A 24802-nucleotide genomic window follows, 5' to 3' on the forward strand; every position below is an offset into this window, starting at 1 on the left:
AAGAAGAAAAAGAAAAAATATAAGATACATTGTCTTCGTCGACTCTGGAGAAGAGCGCGCTGGCAGGTTACCGCAAACTTCAGGACGGGGCACTGGCTGAGGGTTAGAGCGTAGCCGAGGAGTCCGATGAGATAAGACCCGACGCTCCAGATGAAAGAGTATCCCACATTGGACTCAAAAGCGCCACTAATATCGTCGTCTAGAGAATTATGTTCTCCAGAACTCAGGGAGGATGGCGCAGAGAACAGCGACTGTAAGAAATCTGCGAGCAAGACTTTTGCCGCTCGGCGCGGATAGCACTCACAAGGTCTAGCTAACACAGCATGTGATTCGCCAATTCATTGCGGCGTTGGGCAATCCAACTGTCTTATATCTAGCCCCAAGTTATTTTTCTTTCAAAGCCCACAAATCATCACAGCCTTGCGTGCCAGCTGCAATTTGCTCTTCTCAGGCAAACGAGAACAAGTCTGGGCCGGCGCGAGTCATTAATGGACAACCAGTTGCGCCATAACCTGCTGCGGTGATCATGACTCAAGGCCAGATTCCTAGCACATCAGTGAGGCAATCTGGTAAAGTAGAGCAGCGTGCAAGTCATGCTCCCAAGAGCCGGAACATGCCAACCGACCAACATTGACACAATCGAAGGTACAAAGCTTTCCACTGGGTTAGCTGCTCATTTTCCGTGTCAACACCGGATCTCGCCCGTCGCGTCGAATGTGTGTTGTCGTTTTTGTGTTGAGGGCTCTATACAGCAGAGTTTCTGCGAATGCCTGCGGCTCGACAAGTTGTAACGATGATACATGCGTTTCTTAAAAGTGAGGCAACAGTAGCGCAGTTCAATCTGGCAGAAACCCGCCTGATCACTCGGCAGTCCAAGTCGGACACAGCCAGGTAGCCAGACAGCCAGACAAACATCTCTGCCCTTTCTCTCCTAGTGCCTAGCTCTTTTCCAAGCGCCGGTCCGCATTTCGGGGCCCAAAGAATATCCACAGAAACTGCACATCAATCGGACCGGCCAATACGGACATTCGCATATAGATCCACTTAATTTCCGGTATTTCCATTTATAAAGCTTCTCAAATTGACAACGATCAACAGGGACAGCGGAGTAGACGTGAAACATGGAACAAGCATCAATAAGCTTTTAGGTGTCCCCATCTAAAGAGTGGCCCTATGACGATACATGGACTATCAACTGTCAAGCAACATGAGTAAACTTCAATCCGACACAAAACAAGACCCAGTGTTTGGTCCACACCACGTCGCGGCTGTGCAGCAAATCCTAATGCTTTCAAAATGTAGGGCTGATGGGGTTGGAAAGTCTCTCAAGAGCGATCAGGTCCCGGCCAAGATCGTTCGACTGTTTCTCTTGTTTCATCATTCACTCGTTATACCCCGATTTTGATACTGTACTATTATGTATTCGCGCTTTTGGACATGGACTATATGCGTGGCTAGCTCACTCTCTCACGTCTCGGCCGTTGAGATTGATTGGAGTTCCGATTGTAAGTTCTGAGCCGCGTGGCCGCTCAATCTGGAAAAGGAAACAATCACTCATCGCAAACCAGCATCGATCAAAGAGGGCGCATCGACACTTGCGTATGGCCTATTACAATATTATACTGGTAACAATACAGGAGATGTCCCAGGCAATCTACCAGATCCATACTATTGTGAGTTACACCACCACAGGAGTCTTGATTTGTCCGTACTAACTTGCTGTCCAGGGTGGGAAGGTAAGTGTCAAGCACCTCGAGGCGCCGGATGTGTTTCGGGTCTTTGAACATTAATGCAATCCTGTGCATATCTAACCACATAGTGCAGCTGGAGCAGTTTTCGGTACTCTGATCGACTACTGGGCTTTTACAGGGGACGAAACATACGTCGACTTGACGTTCCAAGCATTGCAGCATCAAGTCGGCGATGATGGCGACTTTATGCCAAACAACCAGACCCTTACCGAAGGTAACGACGACCAGGGTTTCTGGGCGCTGTCTGCCATGACAGCAGCAGAGATGGGGTTCAAAAATCCAGATTCGACGGGTGTGCAATGGCTGGCACTAGCACAAGCCGTTTTTAACGAATATTCATGGCGCTGGGATAATGGCACTTGTGGCGGCGGATTACGATGGCAAGTATACACATTTAATAACGGCTGGGACTACAAGAACAGCGTCTCGAATGGGTGCTTCTTCAACATAGCCGCTCGCCTGGCTCGATACACTGGCAATACGACCTACGCCGACTGGGCCGAGACGATATATGACTGGATGGAGAACGTCGGGTTCATAGACGACGATTACAACGTGTACGACGGCGCGTCTGATCTGACTAGCTGTGCCGAGATCGACAAATCTCAGTGGACATATAACGCGGGCATCTTCATGGAAGGGTCTGCTGCCATGTGGAACTACACCAACGGCACATCGGATAAATGGGAAACGCGGACATTGGGACTACTCAATACCACTGCGAACTACTTCTTCAACGAGAGCGTTATGTTTGAGCCGCCCTGCGAGCCGCAGAGCAACTGTAAAACGGATAGTTACTCGTTCAAGGCTTATCTGGTAAGATGGATGGCCAAGACGACGCAGTTCATGTCATCGACATATGACACGGTATACCCGTTGCTACTAGCATCCGCTAAAGCCGCGGCTCTTCAGTGTAGTGGAACCGGAGACGGCACCGCTGGACGTTCGCTGGATGGATACGCATGTGGTCAGCACTGGGTTTGGGGTTCGACCAACGACGGCACGAGCGGTGTGGGCCAGCAGATGTCAGGCCTATCGGCCGTGTTCTACACCCTTGTCCAGGGAGCGCCCGCTCCTTACACGGCCGTGACAGGTGGAAACTCAACGGGCAACAGCGATGGAGGATCTTCAAAGTCGGAAAGCGATGTAAAGGGTGTACGAGATATAACAACAGGGGATAAGGCTGGCGCTGGGATATTGACAGCACTCGTTCTGGGTGGTTTACTGAGCGGAGTAGGATTCATGGTCATGGAGTAGGCCTTTCCATCTATTCTGCCTACGATTGATTTATAACTGGGGTAGTTCTGGCGAAGCTGCTACATAAAGCGCAACAAGGATTTGTTTAAATTCGTTAAGGCACTCTTCTCGTCATGGATTCTATGCTAGATTAACCCTCGGTGCGACCATGACATTGCGTTCGATCGAGTCCAAGACTTCACATGGCGTGCGATTTTCACCGATGATATCGCCAACTCTCCCGGGTTGGCAAACGAGCCCCAAAGATTGTAATTGCGGCACGCGCCCAGCATTTATAAATGCCGGATCAATAGTCCCAGCATTGTGGAATCGACTTGGGAGTATAAATGCGAGACTACGAACTTGCTATGGTCATTGGAGGATATTGGGGAAGACTAGCAGAGGCTGGCCTCGGAACAGAATATACACTTACATTATAGTGAGACTGGGGTTTTCCCTTGCGCAGGGATGACTTGGAGATCAGAAGGTTCGGACAAGTGGAGCATTTGAAAGTTTCCAGATGCTACAACTTATCCCCAATGGGCCTCCACTAATAGTACAATGAAAAATAACGTGGGCGACTGAATGAAGATTTCCTTTCCAATAAAATCAAAGTAGTATATTATGGGATAAGGTGACTGATACGATTAGACTTGTGTGAATTCTTTGTCCATAGCTTGGTCTGTATAAACTCTGGCATGGAGTAAACTTCAGGCCCTCTGAGCTTATGTAGCAAAGTGTTTCTCGGAACATGATTTTGGGGTAATGACCGTTAACTTGGTCAGTGTTATCTGTTGACAGTCTTCTTAACTGGAAGTTCATTGAAATCGCCGGCTGTCCATGCAGATGATAATGAGGGGAGTGAAAAAAGAATATGCCCCATTAAGCGACAATACGTCATCCCTAGCTAAGGGCTTCTGGCGTATTTAATGCTGCAGTTATTCGTACTGATGATCAGTTTTGATTCACATGCCATTGTGGTGATCCCAGTTAGAGTGACGACATCTAACTAACCTGCTATGGTAGTAACTGGAGTATGTTATCAATTTCATGCCCTGCGAAGGAATTCTGTCTATTATAGACAATAACAGCCCATATTACAACATATTTACAACTGGGGATGACACTAGATACAAACCCACCGCCGTAGCACTAAGAAGAACAGCTTTTATTATATTTCTGGCAACAAGGACAACATGTTCCTCGCCAGATAACGATGTGCCCATAACGCCCACCAGGACACATTGCACAAGGTTATTGTAGCTAATTCTGTAGACGGGAGGAACCGTCATATCATACAACTATGCGTTTAACCCATAGTTCTAGGTTTACTTCGGAGAGAAAGATCCTTCTTCTAGACCACCAGAGACACAGTTGGAAAGTAGATAAATAAATTCGTGTGAGAAACGTGGCAGTAGAGCGGATATGGTGACTCTCGCGGCAGCTATTGCAGTTGCTGTAGTACCTACAAAGCAAGTGACAAGAGTTGGCTTCCGTAAGAATTAATGACAGCGTCAAGGGAGTCTGTTATACAGTCTATTCATATCAGAAACGTAGCTCACAAGTAAATTAGTTGTCTGAAGATGCATCAAAGAACAAACGAAAGCTTCTCGTCTGATAACCTACGCTCTCATGCCAGACAAGCCAAAATATGCCTTGTTCAACCACTTGAGCTAGAGTCATAACAGGTCGTGAACGGTTGTCGATAAAACACCGCCAGGCTCGTTCGAGCACATCAAGAAACTTAACTTGTTCTCAGTCCTGCACGTTTAATTCATGTTGATAATGATAATGATAATAGAAGTTGGTAGCAGCTAGTTTAGTGTGCTTTAGATTAATATCATCTCCATGTAGCAGTCAGTGAACACCTTGGATACAAGAACGCGTTTCGCGTTCCGCGTTTCGTTCTTGTTTGGGTGTCTTGTTTTTTTTATCTGCCTAATTCAACTAACCAGCTCGGTTCTCACAAGCACCTACTGCCATACCAGTTCCCCCACTTCACGATAACTCTTTCACAACTCTACAAACATCTTCGTGGACTTGAAAATTAGTCCCTACACCTTTTCGCCCACTCATCACAACGTCTTTTCAACGACTGATAAACACACCTGGTCGCCGACTCATCATCTCAATTTTTCGCCGACTTATCCATACCTTGCAATTGCCCTCCACCAAAGATGTCAGCCCCGAACCCCCAAGGACCCGAGTTCAGACCCTTCCAGAGACTTCCTCGTGAGATTCGTGCAAAGATCTGGGTCGAGGCCATCCCGCGACGACTTATCAGCCCTCGCGTGGCAGGTACGACCTGGGTGCCCTTACCCCCCACCATCGCAAGCGTTTGCAGCGAATCTCGTTTCATCGCACTGAAGTATGGCCAGCCCTACGCCATCGACAAGTACGAGAAGTGCCCAAGCAGCGGCTGGTTCACCCCTTCCCGCGACATCGTCCTGTTCCATGGCGACCGTACCCCAAAGTTCAAGTCCCACCCCGTCTTCGCGGCCAAGCTGTGGCGCGACGTTCATTCTATCGTCGTGCAGGACGCCTGGAGCCAAGGTGCCTCAAGATCAGGTGTCACCCTGGAGCTCGCTATGAAGCTGGCTGCGAGCAGTCCGAAGCTCAAGGAGATCATGATATTCCCTTGGGAGTCGCAGGTGTTTCAAAGACACTGGATCGGCACAGGTAATGGGGTAATGTCTGTTGAGGCCGCTAGGTGGGACAAAGAGGCTTGCGAGGAGCTGTTTGGTGCCGGCTCAGTCAAGATTGTTGATTTGCGGGACCCGAAGGAGGTCAAGGCGGTCAAATTGACATTTGTAAGAAATGACGTGCCTCCTGTGGTGAGGATGATCTCTTGGTCTCACAACAAGTACATTGGCGCCCAACCTGAAGACAGATATTACTGGAACAACCTTGTGGTCAAGTGTCAGGTGGTTTGGCTCAAAGCCTGTTTCGAACAGACCAAAGCCCTACCAGGCAACAAGGACAGCAAAGACAGCAAGGACAGCAAGGACGATGGCGGCAATCGCAGCACGAAGGATGACGATTGCAAGCCTGTCCCGGTCCAAGTTTCCTCTCCTGCCGATATCGACATCAACAACCCCTGGATCCGTGAAACACTCGCGAAGATGCCGTTGCTTCGCCCTGTCGTTCTTCTTGCTCAACAGCCCAAGCCACAGGAAAGGCTGTATTTAATGCAGACGCGATACCGTTCACTTGTTAACGCACGATCTCATCGACCGCAAGGTGCTCCTGCACCCACCCTCACTTTTAATGAGGAGTTCAAGCTTTGGATGAAGACGGAGAGCAAGGTCGCCAAGAAGTAAAGTTGTTCTCACAATAACACTTGGTAGCTTGTGGGAAGCTGGAGACTTAGTTATCGTCTCTCATGGAGTTGGTGTTGCAATGACTATTCAAGAGGACTGGTTGATTTGGTGAGGTTGTGGATGGAATTGGATGGCCGAGGTCGTCCATGAAAGTGTATAGGGCCTCCCACAAGGGAACTTCACGATTTGATTTGGTGTTTTTTAATGAGTGTTTATGGCATCTGAGGACATGAGAGAGAATGGCAGCAGTGGACCTGGAGTCTCGCTGATAATTGTTGTACAAGGGATGTTCTGAAGAGGGTTCATGACATGGAGCAGCACAGGGAAGCATGGCAATAATCGACCAAGAGTCTGAGTGATAGTAGCCATGAATAAAAGGGTTTTTGCTCAATTATCCACGCATTGTGTCCATCTGTGCGTTCTATAGATTTACTATTAGTATAGATCGTAATATAAGGCAACCTACGACTGGTTTTCCTGTTGTTTCATCTTCGTGTTCTGAATCCGAAAGGTCAATAAATGAAACAGTTTAACAAAGAAGAGATGCATTTTTTATAAAGGCACTTGATCACAACATACTAGACACAAGTTGAATAAATTGGTTGAGACACGGCGGACAGGTTACCATATACATCACGACCTTTGGCCGTGGAGGCTTGTAAGAAGCTAAGGTTAATGATTGGGTTCATGAAATGGGATAAAAATGAACACATTTCTTTTTTCATGATTGCTAGCATCAGCAAGATGATTATACAGAGGACGTATGAATTTGAAAACATCTTCTCAATATCGCAAAGTGGGCAGGCTGGGAGTCGTTCTAGCAACACTATCACGTGTTTGTATGATCACTTTCTACTGTCGGCGTAACGTTTTATGCCTCTAAGTTTTAGAAGGACGCGTCAACATGTAACGATCTGCTGCTGACGAATTTCCAGCCAGCCCGTTCCTCACGTTTCAGATTTCGTGCCATGGTCTTTTCTTTCATTTATTTCAGAATTTCTATATCCCTTCGATGATTGAATTAAAGTTTTTGTCAAACTATGGGGTATCCCCATACCTTGAATTCTAATTGTAACGTTAAATACCATCGCCCGAGTATTGCCAGGGGCTTAACGCTAAGGTACAAACTGGTCTGCTTGTTTCCATCAAAGCCTCTTGTTCCATTGACATAGGAACAAGAGTAGTCTGTCAAAGTGATCGGGAGAGTCATATAGAGCGGACAGCTGGGATGTCCATGGACAAGAGTTTCAAATGACAAGCGGAAGGATGTCATTATTCAATGTTAGATTTCCTAACTTATGCGACAGAACTTGTTTTTATTCCTCACTCATCACGCTTGAGCTCGTACATAATGTCAGTACGCACTGTGTACTTGGTGCCAGCCTTTACATCGTCACCGGAATGATACAGTCGTTGATGTTGAAAAATGAGTACACGTCCTGCTTTGGGATCAACGTCTAGCTTGCGCAATTCGTCAGATGACAAGAACGAGGTAGCACCTCCTTCTAGATCCGCATCATCACCCCCTTGAGCTTTCGAATCATTCAGATAGAGATGAAGTGTGAAGTGTGTCCGAATGACCTTGTCGTCGTCCCGACCACTTTCCGTGTAAGCGCCATCACAATGGGGCCGGAAAAACTGTCCTGGTCCGTACTTCAAGAAGCGCAACCTCTTGTTCACCCTATGAAAGTCCCAGTTCATACCAGGCTTCCCGTTAAGTTTCCTCGCCCCAAGAAGATCAATCTCGTTGAAGCGTCCTAGCTTTTGCTGGATTTCAGGGACCTTTTCCATGCGAGCCCACAGCCGGTCCACAATCTCTTGCTGATCCCAAATGATCCTATCGCTGTTGCGGTAAGATGCCTGAAGTACCTCGTAGCCACCGCCAATATTGACTAGAGCCGGCTGCCAGGGATTTCCGTTCTCGACTTTGTCCTCATTGACCACGCTGGACTCGGCCAGCTGGATGAGCTTGGCACATTCTGACGGGCTGAGCACATAATCCAATATTACGGCGTAACCGCCATCAAATTCTGGTAGGACGGTTTTGGCGAAGTCGATTTGCTGATATTCAATAGGTCTCGCATCATGAGGGTCCGACCTGAGATAATCGGCTGGAACTTGTATGTCCCTGGATTGATATACCGTCTTTGTCGGCTCCCAGCCATGCTCAGGCTGCTTTGGGCGAACGGCAGTACGGGTGGATTTCAACGTGACGGAGGGGGATTTGACCTCAGTCAGGAATGCTTGCTTCATTGATGAGTTCATGGTTGAGAAAAAGAAGAATAGAGTAGGAGTCCGGGAAGTACCAATTGACAATTGCCTGGATGTTCTTGCGGTCAGTAATTCAGTTGCCTTTTCAAATAACAGGCGCTGATGGAGGGTGCCTAATGGCATGACCAATAGAGGCTGAGCTCGGCTGTGCGATTGTTTCGCCTCAACTCACTCGACAGGCTCTGTTATGTGACTAAGGTTAGGACTCTGACCTTGGTCAATTGAATGGTACTAATGATTTTCTCGTCATTTTTACCCTAAAATAACGTGTTTCGAAGCCAACATCAAGATGAGAAACGCTCCAATGCATTTTAGTGCTCATTCTTTTAGTTTGGGTGAGTCAGATTGCTGGCGGCGGTAAATTAGGCAGTGAATCCATGCACCAGCAGTAATTAAAGACTGCTAGCAACCATCCGCGAAATTGAGGATTGCTTCTCCTTGGGAATTTTTTTATAGCTAAATATTGTATAGCGAACGCAGAGATTAGGAAAATTGCATGAGATCTGTAGGATAATTGTATTCAAAAGGTTTATTGGTTCAGTAGAATCGGAAGGTATCCGGAGATCGGGAAATCCTGAAGTACCCGCAAAACAGAGGCTGGATACTCGGCCAGGCTCCGGGATTCCCACGAGAATCCGGCTGTACCAAGCGGTATAGTACCATCACCGCTTGTTCATGCTCTGACTTATATCAGGCCTCACAGATCACGCATTGTATGGTCAATGTTTGATGAGGGTTGGGATACTCTTTGAAGTATTGAATCACTTTGGTAAATCGCTAAATGCTGACCCGAATGACCGATTGTACTCCACCAAAACTCGGGCGTGTCTGCAAGTCGTGATAACCCCGCGTCATTGCTGAATTGCCGGCTCTTGTACGTGGCCATTTATATACAGATTAATCGATACAATTTGGAGGAACTTGAAAAAGTATGAGTGCCTATTTTCACTGATTACTTCAAGAATAGACCTTTTGCTCGTGTATCATCCCGAAAACCAATAGAGATGGCAGCCCCACCGCCAGGCATCTACGTGCCTGTGCCGACTTTCTTCCAATCAAAGAAGTCGGCCACTTACAGCTCTATTGCGTCCCCACTAGATATTGAAACACAAGCAGCGCACTCGATATACCTAGCAAAAGCTGGCATCAAGGGCCTTGTGCTGCTTGGTAGTACAGGAGAGGCTATTCACTTGACTAACAAGGAGAGGTTCGACGTATTGTCAGGAGTTAGGCAAGCATTCGAGAAGGAGGGCTTCAAGGATTATCCCATCATCGCTGGAACTGCAACTCAGAACATCGAGGAGACGGTTGAGCAGTTGAAGAGCGCAAAGGAAGCTGGCGCGCAATGGGGTCTGTCTCTGGTACCTGGTTACTTTGCTGGCGCAAGCACACAGGAAGGTATCATCCGATGGTTTACAGCCGTCGCTGATCACAGTCCCATTCCTGTGTTAATGTAAGTGTTTGTCAATCTTTACTTTGCCAAAAACTGGTGTGGATCTGATATTTGATAGCTACCACTACCCTGGCGTCTCGAATAATGTCAAGGTCATCCCATCGACATTTGCTACTCTCGCCAAGCACCCGAATATCGTGGGCTGCAAACTTTCGCACGGCGACATCTCAGTGCATGCACAGATCGCCTCGCATCCATCCATAGATCACTCAAAGTTCGCGACTTTCACCGGTCTCGGCCAGCAACTGCTACCTGTAATCACTGTCGGTGGGGTCGGTGCTATCGATGGCTGCGCAGGTTTCTTCCCCAAGAGTGTGGTCAAATTGTATAACCTGTCGATCAAGAACTCACTCTCTGACGAAGAGCTCAAGGAACGTCGAGCTCTGCAGTGGAAGATCAGCACCGTGGAAGAAATTGTGATCAAGTTTGGTACGGTCGGCATCAAGGAGGCTATCAGCAGATTACGAGGTTTTGGAGACGCTGATGGCACTCGTTTGCCATTGGAAGGGGGTATTCCTGGAGGCGACGCCGAGTGGGCCAAATGGCAGGAGAGTATCGATGTCGTACAGAAGGTGGAGGATAGTATTTGACGGGCATAGCAGAGATAATTTAGTAGCGACTTGGCTTTGAGGGCACAGAAACTCATTCGAGTGCCATCTTGAACCACTGCAGTTAGATATTTGTCTCGAATGACTGATGATCTAAATGACCTGAAACCCACTACGGAAGTGATTTTAGCTCCACATCTTCCATATCGCCTATACTGTTTGCGCGAATCATTCGTAGTTTCCCATCATAGGTAGGAGGCGACAAGCAATGCGATGCGTGGCGAGCAAGATTATACATTATTAATCCGGACTACATGAATGCAATCGCAGGGCGCAAGACCAATGAACAGGGTCGCTTCCGACGGCTATAGTGCAGTTTACCCCGCATTGAGCCAGCAAACCCGGATGAAGAGTAGAAAGAAGAATCTGCAAAATGCACCAGCCCACGTCCGCCCAGAAGTTGACATGACAAGATATCAGTAAAAACTGAGATACCTAGTTCGTGAGCTGCAAACACGCAAATCATGCTTCGAGATGCGAAGTTTGCAGTGTTTGGGTTTTGTTGAGCCGTGTCATACGAGACACTGAGGAAGACTGCCCCACCTCCGTCATCGGGCCACACTCAAAATTCTGAATCAGGTATGGAATTGGGCTAGACTGACTAACACCACCTGACCTTCACGATCGCCAGGTTCCTCACATTCGGGGGCAGCTCAATCCACAAGACTTTGAGTAAGCCAAAACAGAGATTTCGAATTGAACATGGAGAAGTTCACTATCAGAACGCCGTGTTCGTCGGCGAACATCGGCCCCGGATTCGATGTGATCGGTCTAGCTCTGTCGATCTACCTCGAGCTTGAGGTCACCATTGACCGGTCAAAGACATCTTCACAAGAGCCATTGAACTGCCGAATCACGTACGAGGGACAAGGTGAGGACTCTGGGGAAGTTCCTCTGGACCCCTCGGCCAACCTCATTACCCGCGTCGCGCTTTACGTGTTGAGATGCCATGATCAAAGAGCATTCCCCGCCGAGACCCACGTTCACATCAAGAATCCCATCCCTCTCGGCCGTGGGCTTGGTTCTTCCGGAGCAGCTGTTGTAGCTGGCGTGATGCTTGGCAAGGAGGTCGGGGGGCTTGACCTGAGCATGGAACGCCTTTTCGACTTTTGCCTGATGATTGGTATGCCCTTACCCTGCAAGGCCTACGTAGAAAGCGCCACACACCACCCTATCACCCCATTTCCAGGACATACTGACAACGCTCATAGAACGTCACCCTGACAATGTCGGCGCTGCTCTCTTCGGAGGTTTTGTCGGCACGTACCTCAAGCCTCTCGCACCGGAAGATGTCGCGAGAGTTGAGATCCCACTGGCTGAGGTACTACCGGCACCAGCAGGAGGTGAGGACACTGGGAAACGTCCCCCGGAGCCACCGCATGGCATCGGCCACCACATCAAGTTCCCCTGGAGCAAGGAAATAAAGGCCATCGCCATCATTCCTCAGTTCCAAGTACCCACTGCAAAGGCGCGTGAGGTTTTGCCAACACATTATCCTCGCCAGGATGTGGTATGTCTCATTAGACAAAATGATTGTCATTTGATGCTAACATCTCCTCAGACTTTCAATTTGCAACGTATCGCTCTTTTGCCTGTCGCATTGGGCCAGTCACCACCAGACCCGGAGCTGATCTACTTGGCGATGCAGGACAAGTTGCACCAACAATACCGCTCTACGCTGATTCCCGGTCTACAAGATATCGTCGCATCGATGTCTCCTGACACCCAAGCGGGCCTGTTGGGAGTCTGCCTCTCTGGTGCCGGACCAACAATCCTGGCACTAGCCTCGAGCAATTTCGAGCAGATCGCAGATAGGATCATCAGCAGATTCAAGCAGGAGAACATCGAGTGCCAATGGCAACTGCTCGAACCTGCTGAGGGCTGCAAGACCATCAGGCATTCTTGAGCGTTACATTAGGATACCCAGTAGAACGCCTGCATACAGTGTTGCCAGACATGCCCGTGTTCTAATGAAACTCGCTCATTGAGACCCCACAAACCCTTGATGCATGTAGGTCCGACGACATTCTTGTGTTTAACCAGCCGATAGGTACTGCGGATGACCATCCCTAATTGACACACTGCGGCATCGTGCAATCAAGGTGATGATTAACCTGTCGACGCTCCTAATACCGACTTCAAGCCCATGTCGATGTCCTAGAATAAGTGACACTCCAGAATGTAGTGGTGTGATGCAGTAATAAGCAATTGCCCAGGTCTCAATCACCCCATATCAGATCTGAGCATTATCAATTCGAAGCAAAGATTCACGGACTTGCCAGTCAAGTTCCATGTGCTCACAACATGTTTTTTTGCCACCATGCTCTTCAATGCCCCGAAATTAGCCTTCTATGCGTGTAAAGCTGTCAAAAGAGTTTAAACATGTCACGCTTGGCGTTGCATCAGTTCTTGCCATTTTGGTGGCCGAATCCTACCGTACCAGTGAGATACAAGGATATACCGAGTTCTCACCACTCAGTGCATAAATCGAGGTCAAAGACTTGATGAACTTGTATGGTCACCGCCAGATCCAGATGCAATACAACCTTACAATGCGGGTGCCGCATCAACTTGATACTCCGGATCGCGTGATATGCATATGCCTATTCTGACCACATGCCAAAACCGCTCATTTCCCGGCGACACGTCTTGGCGCATCCTCAAGTCGATCGGCGATTACGATGTTCATCACAGCCCACGATGCTGTACGGATCCGTAGTTCAACACAAAAAGGTTATCCGGGACATCCGCCAGCAGAAATTTAAAGGAAGATTATCGCCGCCAAGACAACACCAAATCCCCCGAACAGGGCATTCTGATGATGCTGACATGTGATACCCCTGGCGGTCACATCTCCAATCCCTGTCTGCACGCCAGCTATAGGCCCTGGCCACCCAGGCCGGAAAGGGATAGGCAATTCCAAAAGCCCCGACGATCATAGCCGGATCTGGGCTTTGTGGGCTACGCGAGCTGAGGATCACCCAACCCACGGTTGTCTAAATCTAATCTGGAATTAAACACGAACCCCCAAACCTTCCCAAACTGCCGTCCCTGCCTCGCTTCGCCTACGTATTCGGATCCAAACGTGATTAGAGTCCTTGGGGAGACATAGACGGTGGATGCGACTATGCAGCATGGCGGAACGTGGGGTTGCGGGCCCCAACAAGGAGGAGGGTAAAATGTCAGGGCATGGGGACATGTAAAAGGACGTCAGTGCCCACGATCATACGAGGCCCGTGTTCTCCTTTCGCTATTCCTACGCTCCGAGTAAGAGCATACGGGAACACTAGGAGGCGCGTGTCTGATAAGTCAAGGTCCAGTATGGCTCGCAGTATCGTGACAGCCATGGCGCTGTCGGGCTCCCTTGGGATGGCAGCGGCCGCCTCACAGACATGTAGTCAGGTCGCGAGTCTGTATCCGGACATCCCGGTCGACTTGCCGCTGTCGATTGACTACACCACGGCGCAGACCGAGTACTGGTCAACGTCCTGTGGGGACCTCAAGCCGGACTGCATCCTCACACCGACGTCGACGGAGCAGGTGGCCCAGATTGTTCAGGTCCTTTTGTCCAACAATGACACGTTCGCCGTCAAGTCAGGAGGACACAACCCAAACAATTACTTTGCTAGTGTGGCCGGCGGACCCCTGATCTCGACGAAATTGCTCAATGAGGTCGTGTTGGACAATGTCACGGAAACAGTTAGAGTCGGTCCTGGAAACAGATGGGATGACGTTTCTGGTGCACTGGACGGGACTGGTTATACAGCGGTCGGCGGGAGGATTGGAAACGTTGGGGTTGGAGGCTACCTGCTTGGAGGTAGGTGCCTCAGACTTTTGCCTTGGGAAACAGGTTACTGATTTTCACACATTTAGGCGGACTTAGTTTCATGAGCACAGAATATGGATGGGCTGCGAACAACATCCTGGAGTTCACACTCGTGCTTGCCAACGCCACGGTGCTCACCGTGACGGAGGATACTTATCCCGACATCTTCCTGGCCCTCAAAGGCGGCGGTAACATCTACGGCATTGTGACCTCGTACGTCTTACAGGCCCACCCACAGGGACAAGTATGGGGTGGAAACCTCTGGTTCGACGCCAACGACGAGACGACACCCAAGATCCTCGCGGCCCTGCGAGACTTTACGGAACACTACCCGGACGAGAAGGCGGGCATCATCCTGACGGCGGAGCGCACACTGGGGACGCTGCTCGACATCTGGATCCTGTTCGTGTACTACAACGGGCCGACGCCGCCGGTGGGGGTGTTCGACAACTTCACGGCCATCGCGCACACGCTCGACACGACCAAGACGCAGAGCATAAACGAGCTGCTGAGCGGCAACAACTGGGCCGTGGTCAAGGGCAGCGTCTACACCATCGGCACCGAGACCACGCCGCTGCCGGGCGAGGCCAGCGGGGCCGAGGTGCTGGGCGCATACTACGATACCTGGGTCAACGTCAGCAACACGGCGGCCCTGGTGCCGGGGGTCATTGCTAGCATCGCGTTCCAGCCCATGCCGAAGCGGATTGCGCAGATTGCGAGGCAGAGGGGCGGGGATCTGCTGGACTTGGACGACGACGTCGACCGGATTGTGCTCGAGCTGGACTACAGTTTCTTGTTCAACAGTGACTACCCGAAGATAGATCAGACGATGCAGGACACGTACAACGGACTGAAAGCGGCGAGGGAGCGGTTCCAAGGGCAGGGGAAACTAGACGCGGATGCTTATCTGCCTCTTTTCATGAATGACGGCTTCTATCGACAGGACTATTTTGGTAGACTGAGAGAGGAGAAGAAGGAGCTTGCTGCGAGTGTGAGGGACGAATTAGACCCAGATGGTTTGTGGAAGAAGAGAACGGGTGGGTTCAAGATTCTGAACTAGTCTAACCTATAGGTTAGTCAGTCTCGAACGACTCACCGTTAGACTTGCAGTATGTAGAGTTCAAACCATTGATTAATTAAACTACGGTTAGACTAGAGACAAGCATGCTCTAGACATTTGCGCCACGCCATGTGTCTATAAATTACATCAATCCTGGGGACATCTGGAAGGTTCAAGGTAAGAGTCTATCCAATCAACGTAATGTTATCTAGTCTAGCAGTCTAGGTTAGGTCAACAGTACGCGGTATGTACTGAACTCTGCATGTGCAAGTGAGCAGGAGCTTTAGTGCCGCTTTCCTCAGCTGGGCCTAGTGAGGGGGAAGCCGCCGCTGTTGACTTTTACCCGGCAGCGCCTGGAAGCTTGACAACATTTTGGAGGGGTCAAGGGGGGCCAGGGGCGTCAAAACTGACATCTGGCTGCAACTTAATGAATGTCATGTAGCTACTAGCATAGCATATCCAGTCAATGCAAGAGGAGAGGCGACGATAGGGCCACCTTATCACTTGCTTAGCAGTCGTGGCACAAGCATTGTTTTGCTATTTGTCCTTTTCTCTTTCTACTTCTCTCCATCTCTAGTTTCCTGCACCCGCATGAAACACCGCATACTCATAACATGAATTTCCTCAAGTCGGCGGTGGCGTCGGCCATGGCCCAGGGGCCGCCCTTCCCCTATACGTTCGGTGACCGCGTCGACGTCGACGCCTCCATCTGGACCCTGTACAACGGGACGCGCCGCGAGGACGGCAGCAACTGCAGCATCTTCTCCTTCGAGATTAACCCATCGAGCAAGTCCCGCCTGCCCCTCGCCAAGAACGCCCTCAAGAAGCTGCGCACCATGCGCCACCCGGGTGTCGTCAAGGTCCTCGACACCGTCGAGACCGACACCTACATCTACATCGCCACCGAGCGCGTCGTGCCCCTGCGCTGGCACGTCAAGCGCAAGAGCCTCAGCCAGGAGACCATCAAGTGGGGGCTGTACAGCGTCGCGCGCACAGTCAAGTTCATCAATGACGAGGGCGCCAGCATACACGGAAATCTCAAGGTCGCCAGCATCTACACGTCCGAGAGCGGGGAGTGGAAACTCGGTGGGTTCGAGGTCCTCAGCAACGTCAAGGACGACGATGCCGTCATATACACATTGGGCAGTCTGGTCCCAGACAACGGGCGATACACACCTCCGGAGCTGGCAAGAAACGGCTGGGATGCCATCAAGAGAAGCCCCCACTCGGCTGTTGACGCGTATCTGTTCGGAGTATTGATCTCGGAGGCGTTCAATGGCGACTTCACCGGGCCGGAGCAAGCTGGACAGACAAAGGGCATACCACCCACCATGCACACGAGCTATAAGAGGTTGGTCAACGCGAACCCAAAGGCCAGAGTCACCGTTGGCGCATTCTTGGAACAAGGCAAACGCTCCGGTGGCTTCTTCGACTCGCCATTGATCAAGCTGACGGAAGGAGTGGACAACCTCGGTATGAAGTCTGAAGAGGAGAGAGAGCAGTTTTTGGATGACCTAGATTCATTGTCCGACGATTTTCCCGAAGATTTCTTCAAGATGAAGGTTCTGCCGGAACTGCTGAAATCGGTAGAATTCGGAGGCGGTGGGCCAAAGGCCTTTGGAGTTGTCATGAAGATATCGACCAAGTTGTCAAGCGACGATTTCGATGCGAAAGTCCAACCTGTGGTTATCAGGTTGTTTGGAAATCCTGATAGAGCCATTCGCGTTTGCTTGTTGGACAACTTACCGCTCATGATCGATAGACTGCCGCAGAAGGTAGTCAACGACAAGATCTTTCCCAGTCTCGTAAGTAATCTCTTCTGCATGTTCCTGCTTATTGCTAATCAATCCTCAAGGTAACCGGATTCACAGATTTGGCCCCGGTCGTCAGGGAGCAAACCCTTAAATCCGTGTTGGTCATCATCAGCAAACTCTCGGACAGGGTTGTCAATGGTGAACTGTTGAAGTATTTGGCCAAGACTGCCAACGATGAACAACCAGGCATCAGAACCAATACAACGATCGTCCTAGGCAAAATTGCCAAGAATTTGGGAACGTCGAACAGAAGCAAAGTCCTCATCGCCGCATTCACACGTTCCTTGCGAGATCCTTTCGTGCACGCGCGCCACGCATCTCTCATGGCTCTTGCCGCAACGTCAGATCATTTCACCGACGAGGATTGCGCGGCAAAAGTTATGCCTGCCATATGCCCCTCGCTTATTGATAAGGAGAAGATGATCCGCGATCAGGCGGTGAAAACGCTCGATGTATATATGACCAAGGTCAAGAAAGCGGTTGCAAGCATGCCCGACACAGTCCTGCCGCCTCAAGCTGCCAGTGAGGGCGCTGGTCCCCGCATGAGCACACCTCAAGCAAGCGAAGCATCATCCTGGACGGGATGGGCCATCTCCTCCTTTACCAACAAGCTCTCTACGGCAGCAGGAGAGATCCAACCATCAGCGAGCAACGGCAACACCACGCCCACGGTCACGTCTCCAACGCCCGGGTCAAATCGTCTCGTGCCATCTACGTCTTCGGCATCTACACTCCACCGCCAAGCTCTATCCCCGAGACCATCCACCTCCCTGTCCCGAAACTCCTCGACCTCGAACGCGGAAGCTTACTTCAAGGACCCCGAGCCCGCAGAAGACAACGAGGCCTCCGCATGGGGCGAGATGGGCGACATGGACGACGGGGACGACGGCGCCTGGGGCGACGACAGCAACAACAACACCGCCGACACGACACCGGCGTCCGCATCCGCCTTTTCCAGCGCCTCGAAGCAAGCAGCCCCCAAGAAAGCCGTCTCGTCACCGGCCCCCTTCGACGACGGCTCCGAGCCCGACTTCGCCGGCTGGCTGGCGGCCCAGGCCCAGAAGAAGACAGGCGCTAGCGGCGCGAAATCGCTGCCCAAGGGCCTCGCCAAGGCGAATCATAGTGCAGGGGCGGCCAAGAAGGTGGCCGGCAAGCCCAAGCCCGTCATCGCCAAGAAGAAGATCGATCTGAAGCCCAAGGCCGCGGATGACGATGACGGCTGGGGTGACGGCTGGTAAGGGGGTTCCCCCTCCCCCACTTTCGACGAGCAGCTTTTCTCTGGGTTGTGGGAAAACTTGGTCGGGAACGAAGCATTAGAGCATAGTAGTCGATTTTCTTTTTTTGGCATGGCATGGCAGGGCGTTGGTTTGGAGCACTGGTTTGTTTGGGAAGCTTTGGATTTTAAATACCAGTAGCGCGGAAGTTGACATATAAATGATAGACTTTTAATCATATCTCCAGATTCATATGGACAGCTAGACAGCTTTGGGAAGACCGCTGCTGCTGGACTAAATAATGCTCCTGTTGTTTCTTACACTATTGATCGCATTTCACGTTGGCCATGCAAGTAAGGGACATGACTAGGATCACCAGACTTTGGGTACTGAAACTGTGGTATCTATAACTGCAAGAAAAACGAAACACTGCCAGCATAGGCACGCTCGGGTCATCCCTGTTTCGATGTTCATGAAGCTGGAAAAAAGAACCTTGACGCCCAGGAAAACCACGCCGCTGTGAAAGTTGGCGTCATTCCATACATGATCCTCTTTTCGAGAATGTCCCGTAGTATAGGACAAGCTACGACGTCTGGCATGGCTGATCAGTTATTTGCAGATTCCGAGATGGGCGACCACTCGCCGTCGCTGGAGGCGATGGCCTGGCTCTCTAAACTTGCACTGGTGAGTACTGGGTAGAAAGCTCCGACAGGAGCACTGGGAAAGACAAGCAACGGCGGAATTACCAGCCGCGGCGGCGGGGTTCTGGCATGTGGCTGCGCGGTCGAGTGACTGCGTATGCCGTTGACGAGATCTCTCCGATCTCTGACGTAGCGGCCCTGGGCTTGTCGCAGGTCCGCGAGGTTGAAGTTCTGTGCCTCTTCGTCGCCATCCTATCGGGCCTCAGAGTAGTCGTTGAGCGCAACACAGACTGCTCCCCGGTGGTGACCGTTATACTGGCGGATAACCTGTTGGCTGTGCAACTCCCACAGACGAGCATAGTGGTCACTACAGGCGGTAACCAGGTAGGCCGAGTCGGCAGAGAATGCACAATCCCAAACCCAACGCTGATGGCCCTGCAGAGTAGCTTCGAGGGGGTAGGGTTTGGGTTTCTTGACGGGCACCTCGTTGTTGGGATCGTGGTCGGATGGCGATACTATTGATGGCGTTGGGAAAGCTGTGCCATTGAGGAAACTGTGTATTCCGTTGGTAGGGGCAGCAGACGACGAGCTGCGGGTGGGCAGGGGAACCTGGTCGGCAGGGTCGACGTCGATGACTTCCCAGATCTTGGCAGTATGATCGGCTGAGCATGTAGCAAGCTTCTTGACGTCGGGAGAGAGGAGGATGCGGGTGATGTATTCCTTGTGTGCAGGGAAGTATGTGACAGGCATCAGGTCGGTGTGTTCGTAGCGCTGGATGAGGGCCCAAACAAAGACATTGCCCTGGAGACGGACATGAGCATGTGATGCAACTCGATCGTGAGGCGGGGCCAAGGAAGTAGGCTGGGACTTACTGCATTATTGGCAGCGCAGAGCAAGCTGCCGTCGCTCGCGACGGTGACGCTGCTGACGCTGACGTCCTCCTCGGGAATCAGCTGGTGGCTGCAGTTGTTCTCGGCCAGATCCCAGATTCGCACACTGCCCGAGCGATCGCAGCTTATGATTTCTCCCTGGTTGGGATGGATAACAACATCGTTGACGGGGCTGCCATGGTTATAGCTGCGCTGGATGGTGCCGGAGCGGGTCTCCCAAATCTTGACCGTGCCGTCCTCGGAGGACGTTACCATCCATTTGCCCTCGCAGTGGAATGCGACACCGGTGATGTTGCCGGTGTGGCCCTCGAAGGTCAGCAGGGGGTTCGGGTTGGTGGACTTGATGTCGTAGAGCTTCACGGTATGGTGGCCAGCGGCTGCCAGAAAGCGCTTGTCGGGAGAGATACAGAGGCGGTTGACCTGAGAGTCGGGATGTTGGATGGTGCGAGAGCAGATTCCGGAAAGGGCCTCCCAGAACCTGCAGGAGGGGGAGGGTGGTCAGCTACAACGTGGACTGAGACGACGACGACGACGACGACGTAAAAGGCGGACACAGTCCCACGAGGATTGCAAAGTCAAGGCACGGCATGGCATGGAAGGCATGTAGGGCTGCGTACCTGATCGTGTGATCATATCCGGCTTCACGAGTGGTTAGCGATGAATGGACGCGCCGAAACGACGCCGACTCTTACCTGTGCACAGAATGACAGACATGGTGAGCTACTCAACAGCCCATCTTACGACTCGAATCTGGGAACTTCACGCGTCTTTGTCGCGTCGAGGGTATCAGTATGTCGAGATACTATCAAACTCTCTTGAAGAATTGGCGAGGGGGGGGGTTCTCGTTTTCGGTGAAGTTGCGACAGACGGGAAGCTTGCGCCAGCTCTTACTGAGTGCTGTCACTAACCCGCTAAGCTCCCAGGCTCCTACGTATGTACATACCGATTACTTGCGAATGGAGCCGTATCATTATCGCTAACTTATCGCTATCTCTATCGGTATCGTGCCCCACCGATCAAACTTGGACCCAAATAGACTAGTCTGGTCTAGCATCAAGCCAACACTATTGCGGACCGTACGGGTCAAGTTACATAGCTGCATAGTTACTGTAGACCTGATGAATCATCCCGCAAGTTCGACATTACATTGATTGCCCTTCTTACAACATCTACAGGTGAAAATAAATATAACTAAAAACTGGATGGGATATCGACCGACAGGCGTTGCTTTTCTGTCTTCAGGACTTGTGGTAGCGTGCTGAAACGCTACTACAAATTCCCATGCCACAAAACGTCACTGGTAGAGTCATTGTCGCCGAACAAACATATTCTACAGCAGTGCTCCCGAGGCCCCGTGTCGCATCTCAGCTCGGCTTCTTGCAGGCTACCATGTAACCACAACTTTAGCCGCCTCGTTGCCTCTCGCTATCATTGGCTGCACCTCTGTCAAGTGCCACCATCGAGGACAGGCCCAACGCCAATATGAGCATGGGCAGCCCGTTGAGTTGGTATCCGTCCACCTGCTCTTCTGGAAGACTGAAGACGAAATGCGAATCCTTTCCATCACCACATACTGTCTTATATAATCAAAACCTTACGGTAAACGATTCTGGGCGCTTCCGAGCCCGCTGATTTGCATCACACAGGGTAAATGTCCAGCTTCACAATAAAATCGCCAGTCTACTTAAGAGTCCGCTCAACGATCTTATACTACAGTATTCCAGGACATAGGATGCCCCTTTGATACTGAAGTAGTGAGTGTTGGCTGTACCAATACTACAAGGGAGCCAAGTGGGTCGTACGACCTTCGTCGTGGTTGTCCGGGGTCTGATCAGTATAAGGTCGAAGGGATGGAACTTGTAAATAGTCGAAAAGGGCATGCTTCTTCACACTTTTGATTTCGGTAGCATGGTCAGTTTATGCAGCAGTGCATTCGGAAGACGACGAGAATGGCTCGTCGTCACTAATTAACATTATTTTGGTCATCAAGTTCATTCTTTCCATTCATTCATAAGTGATCAGTCCGCGAGTGAACCAGCGAGTTCGTCGTGAGGCTTATAACCCAAGGGACAAGACAGTGGTCCTGGTTCAATACCCATGTTGGCCACTTTCGGTACGACACAGTATGAACCATGTCACCCACGCGCTGGCTTCAACGAGTTCTGCGCCTATTTTGCCAAGTTTCCAACTTTGACTGCGGCTTCGGTGCTCCAAATCGTTGTCCAGTATTCCTGTCAGACCACCTTACCCCCGAACAAGACTGCGTGAAAACATTTGTTTTGGTTCTGTTGCTCAGGGATATATACGCCCCGAATCTCTGTCATGTGCACCAATAGCTGGCATAGACAGTCGTGGACATCTCTGCCAGCAAGTGATCCACATAATCTCTTTTGCTTTTGCAGTATATGTATTACTTTCCCTTTCTACGTTTCTCGTAAGCCCGAAGCATGTTTAGGCTCACTACTAGTGCTTACTTATTTCTCAGCTCACCACTCGACTGGTGCAACACACTACCTCCTAACCATCGATGCAATAACAAGTACAGTTGGTTTTGATCGTTGAAGTCATCTTCACGACAGAGTCGTGGAGGAAATGCAAATCTTTGTAGAAATGATTCTCTGGTTCTACATCGCGGGTTCCTTTACATACTTCGTAACTAAAATCGCAAGTGCAAACTCCAATTGTTTCACGACGACATCTCATGGCTTCAGGTCACAACAGAGTGCCGCGTGGCCTCCCTCTGAACCTTTCCGGACGAAATATTGAGATGGGCTCAATATGAGCTTGATGTGACGAAACAACGCTGGCCATCTCGTTCAACAGAGATGAGCGAAGTGAGGGCTTAAGTTGGATTTAACCCAACTCTCGGCTTGGCACATGGTACCACGGCAGATAAACTTTCAGACGAGCTTGGATGAACCAAAGAGTAGCATCGGCACACCCCAAAGAGTGCTTGTGTCCCAAACACCTGTACGACAGATCTGATCTCGTCTGATTTTCGCATCAATGAGATCTCGGATACAACATCTGAGATTCTGCTCGATGCTGCAGCTCACAGGGTATAGTCATGTCAACCTGACAATCTACCAAGATCTCGTAAGTCAAATCCTGCTTGCCCGTGTGGTGATAAGTGGTATGAAAACTTCTGTCTGTTGCACTGCTTCCATTCAAACATGTGGTTCCCTCACCTGCATGATTTTTACATCTCGGTCAAATATTGAGACGCTGTCTTCACATAGTCTTCGCTGATGTACAACTTGGCAAGTATACTGCAAAGTTTGTTTTGAGTTGTTACAACACGTGCTTGTGGCTCAGCCCGTTTGTGTAGCATTTTTTTCAACTTTATGTTAAGTTCGCGTTCACCAGGCTTTGCCTACCTATACCCACAATCTACCATTGATCTTCGGGCGGATGACTTCCACATAAATACACTCGGCAACATACTCACAGTTCTATCCATTAGCACAATACTAGACCTGATCGCAGCAGCGTACACACCTAAGATCATGCGATTAGGGAGGTATTCCATCCATCTTTATCAAGGTTTATTAATTGAACTTCGTGCTAAGGAACGAAATGAATCTCCACATGATGCCGTTGACTTGCGTCAAAGTCTTATCGTTATATCCCACCTATGAGAGTTTGACAAGCCTGTTGACCAAGCTGTCATGTTGAAAACCTTCTACATCGTGAGTAAGACGAGCAATATTGATCCTGTAATATCTCGCCGCAACTTCGCACCCCGTGCAATCCATGCGCCCGTCCTGATTCAAGATCATATCACCGCATGACACTATGGAATGCCACGCGGCCGAGATAGTCGTTTGAGTACAACCCTTAAGCTATTAGCTATGCCATAAGCATGCATCGTATACAATTATTGTCAGGTTTTCGATTTTGTCGATCGGAGTGAAGACTCTCCCTCTTTCCGGTCTTTGCAATTTGAAGAAGAGCCGCCAGACGACGGGTCCGGTGATCTGTCCTGGCGAACAATGGTCTGGTTGCCTTCAAAAACCACCTTGATAAACACGCAGCCAGTATGATTGCAGCGTCTGCAGAGATGGACTCTATTTTCGTCATCAGCGAGCGCTAATCACGATACCTTACTGACACGTACTTGCGCGGATGTCCGCAGCAGTGAGGGCAAGTATATACTTTGAGATCGTCTTGGCCGATGCCAATTTCTTCTTCTGGTTCGTACATATCCGTTGTATAATAGCGATAGCCCAGGGAACTAGTTATTCCGTGTTCATAAGCAGCTCTGTAATGCTTTTGCTACTTTGTAGATGACAGCGGGATTTGGTACTAGATGAGCCCTTCAGAGAATACATAGAAAGCGTGTTCCTACTTATCCGTGCCCGAGCTATTAGTTTTGTGTATATGTCCTTATCACAATTGTCAACTCCGTGCTTCAGATTTCCATCATTAAGTAGCCGGGCATAGTTGACTTGCGTTGTCTTACCACTGCTTCAGCGTAACCAGATGGCACCGCCATTTGTCGTCCCCCCCCCCCCCCCCCCCCCCCCCCCCCCAATATACGTCTCCGATAACCGGTCAAGATTCACTGAACTACTTTTCTCATTCGACGGCGGACTTGTGACGAGGAACATCAAGGCACCTTTGGACAAGGTGCCATCCGGCCGGACGAGAAGGGGTGGAAAGGTCCCTGAACTGTGAGACATTGTCAGCAGTGGTTGCACCAGGGCAGTTGTATACAG

General features: G+C 50.3%; 8 protein-coding genes across 8 annotated transcripts; 6 read left to right on the forward strand and 2 right to left on the reverse strand.

Annotated features, from left to right (window-relative positions):
* Nucleotides 1-1417: 1417 nt before the first annotated feature.
* BKA67DRAFT_592052 (cell wall glycosyl hydrolase) lies at nt 1418-3008 on the forward strand (the record flags this gene model as incomplete). Its single annotated transcript, XM_046104796.1, has 4 exons — nt 1418-1505; nt 1569-1673; nt 1728-1736; nt 1825-3008. 4 exons carry the CDS (start codon nt 1418-1420, stop codon nt 3006-3008), a joined length of 1386 nt encoding a protein of 461 aa, XP_045960191.1.
* Nucleotides 3009-5164: 2156 nt separating this feature from the next.
* On the forward strand, nt 5165-6307 carry BKA67DRAFT_657826 (uncharacterized protein; the record flags this gene model as incomplete). Its single annotated transcript, XM_046107179.1, has 1 exon — nt 5165-6307. The coding sequence occupies one exon, from the start codon at nt 5165-5167 to the stop codon at nt 6305-6307; it is 1143 nt and encodes a 380-aa protein (XP_045960192.1).
* Nucleotides 6308-7645: 1338 nt separating this feature from the next.
* BKA67DRAFT_498728 (uncharacterized protein) lies at nt 7646-8461 on the reverse strand (the record flags this gene model as incomplete). Its single annotated transcript, XM_046097064.1, has 1 exon — nt 7646-8461. A coding segment is annotated over one exon (816 nt), but the record flags the coding sequence as incomplete, so codon positions are not given.
* A 1121-nt stretch (nt 8462-9582) lies between these two features.
* BKA67DRAFT_534835 (uncharacterized protein) lies at nt 9583-10621 on the forward strand (the record flags this gene model as incomplete). The annotated part of the gene is made up of 2 exons (XM_046099924.1): nt 9583-10031; nt 10090-10621. The coding sequence occupies 2 exons, from the start codon at nt 9583-9585 to the stop codon at nt 10619-10621; spliced, it is 981 nt and encodes a 326-aa protein (XP_045960194.1).
* A 720-nt stretch (nt 10622-11341) lies between these two features.
* On the forward strand, nt 11342-12545 carry BKA67DRAFT_534836 (ribosomal protein S5 domain 2-type protein; the record flags this gene model as incomplete). Its single annotated transcript, XM_046099925.1, has 3 exons — nt 11342-11762; nt 11851-12149; nt 12201-12545. The coding sequence occupies 3 exons, from the start codon at nt 11342-11344 to the stop codon at nt 12543-12545; spliced, it is 1065 nt and encodes a 354-aa protein (XP_045960195.1).
* A 1101-nt stretch (nt 12546-13646) lies between these two features.
* Nucleotides 13647-15624, forward strand: BKA67DRAFT_562188 (uncharacterized protein). Its single transcript, XM_046102582.1, has 2 exons — nt 13647-14456; nt 14513-15624. Exons 1-2 carry the CDS (start codon nt 13829-13831, stop codon nt 15523-15525), a joined length of 1641 nt encoding a protein of 546 aa, XP_045960196.1. The 5' UTR covers nt 13647-13828; the 3' UTR covers nt 15526-15624.
* Nucleotides 15625-16139: 515 nt separating this feature from the next.
* Nucleotides 16140-18577, forward strand: BKA67DRAFT_657831 (armadillo-type protein; the record flags this gene model as incomplete). Its single annotated transcript, XM_046107180.1, has 2 exons — nt 16140-17330; nt 17381-18577. 2 exons carry the CDS (start codon nt 16140-16142, stop codon nt 18575-18577), a joined length of 2388 nt encoding a protein of 795 aa, XP_045960197.1.
* An 869-nt stretch (nt 18578-19446) lies between these two features.
* On the reverse strand, nt 19447-20798 carry BKA67DRAFT_515032 (quinon protein alcohol dehydrogenase-like superfamily; the record flags this gene model as incomplete). Its single annotated transcript, XM_046097692.1, has 5 exons — nt 19447-19665; nt 19804-19995; nt 20067-20562; nt 20702-20723; nt 20777-20798. The coding sequence occupies 5 exons, from the start codon at nt 20796-20798 to the stop codon at nt 19447-19449; spliced, it is 951 nt and encodes a 316-aa protein (XP_045960198.1).
* Between the last annotated feature and the right edge of the window lie 4004 nt (nt 20799-24802).

The sequence above is a fragment of the Truncatella angustata genome, assembly GCF_020726525.1.
Source record: "Truncatella angustata strain MPI-SDFR-AT-0073 chromosome Unknown BKA67scaffold_3, whole genome shotgun sequence".
Taxonomy (NCBI): Eukaryota; Fungi; Ascomycota; class Sordariomycetes; order Amphisphaeriales; family Sporocadaceae; genus Truncatella; species Truncatella angustata.

Bases quoted from the DNA above. Each gene is read 5' to 3' on its own strand.
- BKA67DRAFT_562188 (XM_046102582.1), top strand. From the start codon at position 13,829: ATGGGGACATGTAAAAGGACGTCAGTGCCCACGATCATACGAGGCCCG. The intron at 14,457-14,512 runs GTAGGTGCCTCA...TCACACATTTAG, and splicing joins TGGAGGCTACCTGCTTGGAG to GCGGACTTAGTTTCATGAGC.